Here is an 11,330-nt window from a genome sequence, read left to right as displayed (position 1 = left end):
ATATTCAGTATCATCATCACTATCTTCTTCAATTCGAGCAACAAAAGTTGTGTGAACTGGAGCTTTGTTAGGATCATAATCATCCCAATTGAAATTCTCCCAGCTAAAACCTTCAGGTAACTTTCAATCATCTTGATCAATCACACATGCTTTAGCATCAGATGGAATATATTTGTCCCAGTTGAATCCTGTTGATGACTTCTTCTCATCTTGATTCACTATACAAGCTCTCTTTGAAGAATCTTCAATCACATTTCTTCCATGCGCTGTTTGTGCCTGATGTTGAGTTGGTTGTTGAGCAACTTGATGGTAGATGGCCTTCCGGTAGTAATCATTGTTGTTGAATGAATTTTGAGCTCCACTTGCCTCGCGATTGGTGCACTCCCTCTTGAAGTGTCCTTTTTCCCTGCAACGAAAACAAGTGACTTTAGATTTATCAAAACCTAAAGTAGAAACATTAGCCTCACGAAGATCATCTCTTACTGTGATCTACTTGAATTTCTCAGCTCTCCTCAACACGCTTGCCAAGCACCATTTTATATCCATCAGCTCCTCCTTATTAAGCATTGGATTCCCGATCCGACCTGCAACAAAACTACCATAAGATTCTAAAACAGTTCCCAACAAAGACATATGGCTTTTTGCTAATTCTTCAGAATATTCTTGATCATTTTCAAGATTCAACACAATGTTGCATTGAAGCTTCTTGCCATTTCTTGTTGCTGAAACATTTGGATCAAATGATGGAAATGATGAAAAACTTGTGTTGCTGTTTGATCCTTTGGATGAACTTCCAGACGAGTTCTTTGCATTGAATGCAGTTTCAACTTTTGGTGACATGTTGGTTGTTTTATCATTCAACCCTGCTTTGTAGTACAAACTTATATCTTGTTCACCATTAAACACTTTCATTCTTGAAATCTTTATATGTTCCATTTCTTGTGCTTCAAGCTTCTCAATGAACTTACTCAGTGTTAGATTGTTGAAACCTTTTTTGTTTCTTAGCATCATCAAGTATGTACCCCATGTCTCATGTGGTAATGCATCAGCCAGTTTCTCAATCAACTCTTCATTCTCTTTGATAATACTAGCCCTTTTCATGTTCACCAATAAATTGCAGTATCTTTCAATTATCTGCTTTGTGCTTTCATTTTTCAAACCACGGAATAAATCAAACTCTTTTTTCAGAAGTGATTTCTTGTTTTTAATCATCTCTTGGCTTCCAACAAACTTAGATCGTAATGCTTTCCAAATCGAATGTGCACTCCCAGTGTGTTGTAATAAGACCAAGATATCCTCTTTGACTGCCTGTTGTAGTAAGCTGATCATCATCTTTTCGTTTTTGTATTTCTTTTTCTCCTCGGGACTAAGATCTTTGATAGGAATCAACTCATCATCATCATTTGTTGGTCTAACGTATTTTGTTTCAATACATTCCCAAGCATCAAGATAGTTTGCTTGCACCCAGTTCTCAAAACGTTCTTCCCAACTCTTATACTCCTCGATGTTCATGAGTTTGGGCGGTTTTTGCATAGTCCCCGTTTCATTTTCCAACATTGTCTGCTGAGTCACAGTCATCGGGGTAGCAAATGCATTGTAGAATTCCTCGTCCATGTTTCGGTTTTTCAAAGTTTACAAAACTGTTATGTTCAAGCGAAATCACTTGTTCAAGCTGAATACACTTTCAAGCGAAATAGCATCTTGAAGCGGAATCACCAGGAATGTTCAAGCGAGATACCAGATTCAAGCGAAATCAGGACGAATTCCAAGCGGAATCATGATTTTGAAGCGGAATAGCAAGTTACAAGTGGAATCAACACAATTTCTCAAGCGAAATACCGGTTCAAGCGGAATTAACCAGTATTTTCAAGCGGAATATGATTTTCAAGCGGAATCAACAAACTAATTTCGCTTGAAATGCTGCTGATGTCATCATTCTCTCGCTGATTTTCAAGCGGAATAACAAAATTTGTCAGTTTTAGATCGATTTTAGGCCTGAAACTTTCAAGGCTTTGTTAAAACACTATTGCGCACATTCTGTGAGAAATTTAGCCAATTTTAACTGTGAAAAATTTTAAATTTTGAAAAAGAAGGTGTAGAAAACAGAATTCGCAGCTGAATTGGTATGAACTCTTCCTCCTGAGCTCTGATACCACTTGTAGGATCGTATTCGGACCTGAACGAGTCGATCAGAAGAGTTTTACTTAATACGAAAGGCGGAAACAGACGTATTGAGGTCAATTCAGCAAGAATATCACTTTAAACTGTCGATTTGTTTGATATAATGACGTTTTACAGCGTGACGACACTTCGGCAGCACTTCGTTGCAAAACCGGAAATTCTATATATGATTTCGCTTGAACTGGCATATATATAGCCATTGAGATTCCGCTTGAACATGACAAGTTCATTTCAAGCGGAATTAACAACAATGATTCAAGCGGAATCAACATTTTAGTTCGAGCGGAATTAGTATCATTCTGATTTCGCTTGGAAGTGACTAGATGTCATTTCAAGCGGAATCACCACTAATTTCCACATTCTTGATTTTCGTGCCCTGATCTAACTAGTTCTATACAAGACTCGATACAAGACGAAGTCGACAGACGCATGCACCAACAATTTTTTATACGTCTCAAAGGATTTGTAGATTGCAGTTTTAATATACCATTAAATTTTGAAATTGTTTAAAGGTTTTTGATACTAGCAGTTGGCAGATGATGCATTCTAACGAGTTTGACAAAGTTTTGTGTTTTGTTCTGAATCAGGTCAATATTTCGATTTATGACATTTGTTTTGTTGTTTGCCTAACATGTTAAAGATTTATATGGATCGTGGTTTTATTGACTTCATCATCAGCATAGTCTTCGTCTTCGAATGAAACCCCCAAATCTGGCGATGGAAGTTGGATTTGGTGGTGGTGGTTGTCAATGGTATGGCGGTGGGGTTTGGTTGAAGAAAGAGAGAGAGAGAGAGCTAAGATAGATAGAAAGAGAGAGGGGTGAGGGTAATATTAAAGCTTTGTTCTAAATTTTAATTTAATTAAATTGGTCAAAAGACTTAACTACCCATATGTGATAGGATTTAACTGAAATTTTTAACCAAGTTAGTGGTAAAGGACGTAGGGTGTAATGGGTTTTACAAAAAAAGGACTATGACTGTAATTATTGAAGTTAAAGGCTATCCATTGCAATCCGATACAAACATAAAAGATGAAAAGTGTAATTTACCCAAAATAGTAAAGGTTTCATTTACATGCTTTACAATTTACAGATATAAATGCGAATGCGAAATATAATTATCGTATTCTGCGTTGACTAATACTATAATCAAACCATATCATCCCAATTACTATTTTCCTAATCATATATAAGAACTTATATGTTAAAACGCTGTGTAATTAAAATATGAATATGGTGCTAAAATATAACGATATAACTATTTATTATTTAATACGTAAAATTACACTTATTCAACCTATGTAATAAATGAAGTGTTTTTTTTAAATACAACTTTTTTTATTATTTAGCATACAAAATTAGATTTATTGTAATACACGTGGTTTTTAAAGATATATTTTTTTAATTATTTGGTATATAAAATTACATTTATCCAACCCGTACAATCCACGAGGTTTTTAAAGATTTTATTATTTAGTATGTAAAATTACATTTATTCAACTCATGTGATAAACAAAACTTTAAAAGATACACTGTTTTATTATTTAGTGTATAAAAATATATTTGTTAACTCGTGTAATACACGGGGTTATAACCTAGTATATAATAGTTTATTTAATTTTTACAAAAATAAAATTTTTAACCTTTTTTTTTGTAATTTATGGTGTTGTACCTGTTAGTATAGGTTTTTTTTTATAAACATAAAACGTAACCAAACACACCCAACCCAATTTAAGGAAGTAAAAAAAGGGTTAAATGGAACACAAGTCCACTTAACTTAGCAGCCGATCGATCTTCTTCTGCTCTGTTGTTGTTGAGTTCATAATCTTTGGATGGCGAGCAGTGGTGGAGGTGGAGGAGAAGACGAAGCCAAAGAAATGGCAGCTGAGCTCACCAAAACCCTAAAAGAAGGAGAAAGACTCGTTGGCCCGACCCGAAGACCCGACGGAACCCTGCGCAAACCCTATAAGATCAGGGCTGGATACACGCCTCAGGATGAAGTCGCCGTTTACAAATCCAAAGGCGCTCTCGTATGTTTTCTTTCTATACATTTATTATTGTAATTTAAAATTTCTGTATGTGTGATTTGTGGTGATGATGGACAGTTGAAGGAGTCACTGGAGACTGTGCCCCCTGGTTATGATCCTGAAGTGGATGTTGTTGTTAGTAAACCCAAAACCAAAGCCGCTAAGCGGAATGAGAGGAAGAAGGAGAAGCGTTTGCAGGTCTTTCATCTAACCTTTGTATATCTTAGAATAGAATTCTTGTCTTTTTTTTTTGTTTAACACCAACTGCTATTAGTAGTCTAGGACCAAAGTTAAAGAGTTTATAATTGTTAGGTAGGTACCGTCACAACATAATTCTTGTCCGTTGGTAAATACCCGTTACATTACTCGTGAAGGGGACGCTTTTTAAGTAGAGAACTGTGTAATGCACTTGTACGCAATAGTTGGTACGGTTAGAGAGTGGAGGAAGCACGATTATGTACCCATCTTATGTATGTAGTTAAAGAAAAGGGTATACGCAGCTCACGTGGTTCTCGCAGTTGTATAATCTAAATTGATTTTGTAATGAACATCATAGAGAACTTGGTTTAAAAAGCGTGTGGCGCTCTGATGCAATTTGAACTCAAAAGCCACGCGTCGAGGCATTTGTTATTAAAATTTGCTAAATTATTTAATTCTCGACTAGTCATGCAACTTCTAAGCTTCCAAAGCCTGAGTTGGGCTAGATACAGTACCAGTATAACACAAACATGTATCCCATATCATCAATTAAGCCTTGATACATGTCTTTTTCGCTTAGGGTTTTCTATGCACTTCTCTTGTCGAAAATCCGAGTTTTTAATCCGTATATATTAAACTTGTTCACTTTTAATCACTAAAACATAGTTATTCTCATCATCTCTAGTCAGATGACTCAGATTTGTTCAGTTAATAGCCTCATTTGTTCAAACACTCAAACCCATTGCTTAATGGATAGTCAGATTTGTTCATACCACATCATGTGATACACGCATCATGGAGTTGCATCGCGCGATGCAACCTCACCACAGGATCATGTGATGCGCGCATTTTAAAACGAAGATAGAGAAACAAGATTAAGTACGATTTAGGTTTCTAAAGACTAGCATCGTATCACAGGCTTTCCACCTGTTATCGACTTATCTTCGTTATTCTAGTGATTTTTCTGAATATTTTTTTGTTGAAACGATATGTCAGGTGTAATCTATTCTTCGTTCGGTTTGAATGTCGGTTTTTACGAGTTTCAGCTAATGTAATGGAAACAAATAGGTTAGTTATCTATAATTAACAAAACTATAGAAGAGAAGGATTTAGCATTGACTAGTATACACTGGAAGAGATTCCATGTGGTGAGTTCTATGTCATTAATCTTGGATAGACCTCTGACAAAATGCTCGGGTTGTGAAAAATATATTGAGAAGAAATAAATTGTTTTCAGTTCGTTAAGATCATCGAATTTCAGTAACACAATTGATATGTATTTGTAGTTCCCTGTAATGTTCCCTTTTGCTCATAAGTAATCAACTAATCATCGATTTTTAACTTATAGTTTGTGCCTGTTAATGTTTTAAACTTTAAACGAGAAGAGCCGGCTCTTTTCGAGCTCCATTTCTAAAGCTCGAGCTTGGCTCATTTATCATTTAATAATTATTTTTGTATGCATCTATATTTTTTTTTTTATATTCAGAGTTCTAATTTCTACATATGATATATATTATTTAGTTATTTTTATAATAATACTATATAAATAACACTCCTTTTGGCCCGCGAGCCTTCTCAGGCTCCATGAAGCTCGGGCTCATTCAAGCACGGCTGGATTCGAGCTTTTAGCTAGTCGATCTCGAGTAGCTCACGAGCGCCCAGCTCGTTTACACCCCTAATTCCCATATTTTGAAATTTTGATAAATAGTCATCTTTTTAATCCCATAATCTCTTTCATAAGCAATTGATTTTGTGACTACACTGAATTTCCTCTGAGATTATTATTTATGCCATAAAATTCTCTTTTAAAATTATTTTGAAATTATTAATCACCGGCAGGAATTAATATATATGCATCAAGCGGAACTTATTCAACATTATCTGTGTTCTTCACCCAGTATTGTCATAGAATACCTCTTTGTTTTCCGAAAACTCCTTTGTCAGTGTGAATTTGATATTCCTATCTCCTATCCTGCACATGTTTTCTCTATTTGAAGGTCGTGTCATTTAATGTTCTAGAATGAAAGTTGACAAATTAATTAAAATAGATTGTTGGTATTTTTTTATTTACCGTGACATGTTTTTTTTATTCCTGGTATATGTATGCTACATTGCTACTTGTTGAAGCAGGCGTCCCTTGATAAGGGAAAAAGTGAAGTTTCGTCTAATGACGATGTAGATCGAGCATCAGAATCTTTCGAATTAGTTGTGTCCCAGATAAACGAGATCACTATTTCTGGAACCACATCGGCTGCCAGCCCTCCTGTTAATTCAGAAACGGGAGATCATGTTCCTGATATTGATAAACGAATCCGAGCCCTAAAAAAGAAGGTAAACTCCTTAAGCTTGTACCCCTTCCACAAATTCATAGCGTCTTAAGTGTTTTTAGTCGTTTGTTTGGTGACAAAATGTCAGGTGGGCTAGGTAACAGATCAAAAAAAATGATATATATTTTTTTATAAAAATTGCTACTTTCTGTTTAATTTTTTTTTAATTAACGAAAGGTAACGAATTTTATAAAAATATATTAGAAAAAAAAATTGTGTGTTTTTTAGATTTTTTTAGGTTTTTTTGGTTGTGTTCACACTGGTTCTCGCGGTTCTCGCATTAAAGGGTGGTTCCTAACGGATCCTTCTCCTATATATATACACATATATTTATAAGTAATTAATGATGTAAAAATGATAACAAAAACAGTATTATTTCAATAATATTTTTATATTCTTCAAATAAATGATTTAGGAGTTTCATGTTTTGACTATTTGATCCATCGATTAAACGGTTGATTTGAATAAAATTTGGTTGTAGATCCGGTTAACAGAGGGTCAACAACTAAAGGCAGGGAATGATTTGAAACCAGAACAGTTGGAGAAATTAGCTAAATTAGACGATTGGCGACAAGAATTGAAGGTTTTGGAGGACAAAAAGGCTTCTCTGGAAAATGTTTTATAAAATTGCAGTTTCATCGACAAGTTTAGATTTTTTTCTTTCTTTCTTTTTGGTTTGCTTTCTTAAGATTCTAGATTCAGATTTGAAAACTAAAAGCTGTCCAAATTTGGAATTACTGAGGAAAATGAAGTAACTTATTGTTGGATTCTTTCAGATTGTATGGTTTCTGAACCTTGGGTTAACCATTGTTTCAGAGATTGTACTTTGGTGATAGCAAAATTCACCGTTGGGTAGCAAGTCAAAACTGAAAGTTTCAGTTTGTATCCAGTAGGGATGTTCAACCAGCTGAGCTGAGCTCCAAAAATGCTAGCCGAGCTGGAAACTGAGCTGGCCTGGTTCCTATCCGATCTGGAAATGGAGCTCGTGTTCTGCTCAAGTCAGTTTGTGGCTCGATGAGTTGCCTTGTTTTTATATTTTTTTATAGAAGTTTTAAATAACAAGTTAAATAATATCAAGAAGAGTAAACTGCCAAAATGGTGCCTAAGGTTTGGTCACTTTTGCCACCTTAGTTCAAAACTCAAACCTTTTGAATCTGTCCCTGTGCTTTCAATTTTGTTGTCATTTTCATTCAAAAGCAAAATCTGATCAGATTTTTCAGTTAACATCTAGTTTTTTTGTTTTTTTTTTTTCTTCCTTTCAATGAAGGGCAAAATGGTCAGATTTTTTTAATTTGTGATAATAAAACGTTAAAAGACCATTTTGCCCTTCATTAAAGAGGAAGAAAAAGACCAAAAAGTTGGATGTTAACTGAAAAATCTGATCAGATTTTGATTTTGGATGAAAATAGCAACAAAATTGAAACCACAGGGGCCCAGATTTAAAAGGTTTAAGTTTTGGACTAAAGTGGCAAAAGTGACCAAACCTCATGGACCATTTGGGCAGTTTACTCTAGAATGAAAACATAGTATGAGACAAATGATATCAAGAATGAAAACTTATTTGAACAAGCCCGCTAATTTCTCACCGAGTAGAAAACAAGTTAAATGGCATGTCGAACTCGATTATCCCTTCACAAACGTGTATTTTTTTACTTTGATTTGCCACCTTGCCATGATGAAATGAGAATTTGTGAATATATTCATAATTGATTCGTGAGATTGACGTAAGTGATGGTTATGTTTCTTGTTTTCAGGAGCAAACTTCATACGAATATGATACAAATTCGGCACCTATATATTCTAATCTTATCCATAGACGAAACCCGGAATCATTTTTAAGAAAAAAAACTTCATATAAGTTTCTGCGGGGAGTTTTTTATCAAACAAGATCATGGAATGGAAATGATTCACTTCATTTCTCTCTATTCCATTCTCTTCGAATTATTTCATATATAAATTATCAAGTTTTTTGTGCATTAAGAGTTGTACACTAAGCTTTGGGAGTTTCCCAAAAAAAAAAACTTTATATTTCACTTTTAACCTTTAGGTTTTATCTTTTACATTTTAACCCTCAAAATTTTTACTTTTAACTCAAAGTTTTTCATATTTTGTAATTTAACACAACACTTTATTATTTACAACTTTGGCCCCCCATAATTTTATTCTTTCGCAAGTTTTTCGTTTACATTTCGTTCTAAATTTTGCGAGTTAACATGTCGTAGCGTGCATGTGAGGTTTAACGTTTTTTGCTCTATTTTTCATATTTGACAGACCCGTCGCAACGCGTCCATTTTTTCCCTTTTGAAAAGTTCGCCGCAACGGTCGGGTCCTAGATCGACTAAGTTATTATTTTCTACGTTTTACGTTTCTGGTTAATGTCTTCGCATTAACACACTGTAACGGGTGTGCGTTGTTCAACGATTTTAGTCTGCTTTTCGTTCAGTGTAATTTTTACCATTTTATCTATTTTATTTTTACGATGTTGAGAGTCGATGTCGTTGTGGAATTGGTGCTACTTGGCACGGTTTTACGAACGTTTTTAACCTATTAAATTTTTTTTACTAATATTTTGTTTCGGTTTACCCCTATACTCCTTTTACTTAAAATTTATTTTTTACGTGCATATTTTATGTACGGTTATATATAAATATGATTTGTTCTACATTCCGACGTAAACTTTTTTTTATAGACGAGTCAGGTAAAATATAATACGTTTTCTTTTAAAGAAACCATTTTTACGTGCATATTTTTATGTACGTTTTGGTATAAATTCAAATTGTTCTACGTTTCGACGTAAATTTTTTTGTGAAATGATTTAGGTCAAATATAATATGTTTCCGTGCTTATTTTATGTATGTTTCGTAAAGTTTGTTTCGACCAACTGGAGTCAAATTATGGTTTCTTTTTCTCCCTTTTTTTTACGAAAGCTCTAATTAATCCCTTCCGATTACATGTGCATATTTTTCTTTCATACCTGTTACGTTTTCTATGTATGAGTTGGGTCACATATAATACGCTATGATTGTTCGATATGAATTTGATTTAATTTACGTTTGATCCAACCACACTGATGATATAGGTTACATTGAGTTCAATTAGATATGTCGAAGTGTGTGTTTTCATATAGTTAATGCATCCTATAACGTTTGGACTAATCCATTCAATATTTACGATGTACCCGCGCCGCAACGCGGGCGGGTCTTAACCCTAGTTTACCCAAAAATGAAACATGTATTACTAAATCTGTATATTTTTTGGGCAACTTGAATTAGGTGAAACAACTTTTGAGATCTTATAATTTCTAAACTTTTATAATACAGATTAACAAAATTTAATACGTAATACTTTTAACATTACTAGCAGGAAGCCCGCGCGATGCGGCGGGAGCTACAATTTACAATGTAGTACTCATTTATGGTTAGTTTACCAATCTTCTCGTAATATATTGTATAGTATGTATGTTAATTTTCTTATTATGTAATATCTTACAACTCAATTAAGTCAAATTATCAATCCTCGCGTGCTACATTCTTATTCTTATCAAGCAATATAAGGAACTGGCGACACAATATACATTAGTGATTCATGAACAAGTAGAAGATAACAAAATTAACTAATTTGAAATGGGGATTGTTTAACTTATACGTGGAATTGATTTTAATAAACACATGTTTAATTTTGTTCTTTTAACTAAACATTTTAATAAGAAAAATAATTTACCGCCCCCGATGTGACAACCGTCACTTTTCCGTACATTCCGTACACTAAATGAACAGTGATCTGTGCCTTAATGAACATACATGATCTAGTTTACAAGAGAAATAAGTTTCTGAATTCCATACAAGTGAATTCATGTACGTTTTATACTACAAAATATTGCTTTATGCAAAAACGAGAGCGTTGCGTCAAAAATATTAGTAAACTCACCGGTAAGACACACTGTGTCAACGGAACTGCAGAAAGCAGTCAGACAATAAAATTGGAGCCTAGGTGTAGGTCCAATAACAAGAATACATTAAAACCCAAGAGTACATACAAGGGTTTAATATATATGCTATATGAAAGCAAAAATAAGCACTAAAAAGCACCCGAAACACACTTTAAGAGCAGAACTAATTGCGACAAAACTGCGAAACGAACGTTGATGGCCGCCCGGGATAATATTTAATCCCACAAATATTCTGTTATGATTAAAATTTTATTTTAATCAGGTTCGTGTTGAAAAATAAATTAAAACGCTTAAAAACGTTATTTTTTCAAGTTTAAGCACGTACCGTGTGTTCCTACGCGACACAGTGCTTACACTGCAAAACGCAGACAACGCAGAAAACCTAGGAATATTCCAGGAATATGCTAGGAATATGCTAAGAATATTCCAGGAATATGCTAGGAATATGCTAGGAATATTCCAAGAATATGCTAGGAATATGCTAAGAATATTCCAGGAATATGCCAGGAATATGCCAGGAATATGCTAGGAATATTCCAGGAATATGCCAGGAATATGCTAGGAATATTCCAGGAATATGCCAGGAATATGCCATATGGAATGTCTATAAATACCTTGAGATGGCACACTAAACAATTCACCACCCAAC

The 11,330-nt window shown here is 34.3% G+C and overlaps 1 protein-coding gene across 1 annotated transcript; it reads left to right on the top strand.

The window, feature by feature from the left end:
- Positions 1-3,902: 3,902 nt before the first annotated feature.
- LOC110928969 (partner of Y14 and mago) lies at positions 3,903-7,507 on the top strand. The gene is made up of 4 exons (XM_022172045.2): positions 3,903-4,210; positions 4,286-4,405; positions 6,536-6,736; positions 7,214-7,507. Exons 1-4 carry the CDS (start codon positions 4,013-4,015, stop codon positions 7,355-7,357), a joined length of 663 nt encoding a protein of 220 aa, XP_022027737.1. The 5' UTR covers positions 3,903-4,012; the 3' UTR covers positions 7,358-7,507.
- Positions 7,508-11,330: the final 3,823 nt, after the last annotated feature.

The sequence above is a fragment of the Helianthus annuus genome, chromosome 3 (assembly GCF_002127325.2).
Source record: "Helianthus annuus cultivar XRQ/B chromosome 3, HanXRQr2.0-SUNRISE, whole genome shotgun sequence".
Lineage (NCBI taxonomy): Eukaryota > Viridiplantae > Streptophyta > Magnoliopsida > Asterales > Asteraceae > Helianthus > Helianthus annuus.
The sequence above is the reverse complement of the archived record's forward strand: the minus strand, read 5'-3'. Positions and strand labels throughout refer to the sequence as shown.

Bases quoted from the DNA above. Each gene is read 5' to 3' on its own strand.
- LOC110928969 (XM_022172045.2), top strand. From the start codon at position 4,013: ATGGCGAGCAGTGGTGGAGGTGGAGGAGAAGACGAAGCCAAAGAAATG. The intron at 4,211-4,285 runs GTATGTTTTCTT...GATGATGGACAG, and splicing joins ACAAATCCAAAGGCGCTCTC to TTGAAGGAGTCACTGGAGAC. The intron at 4,406-6,535 runs GTCTTTCATCTA...TTGTTGAAGCAG, and splicing joins AGAAGGAGAAGCGTTTGCAG to GCGTCCCTTGATAAGGGAAA.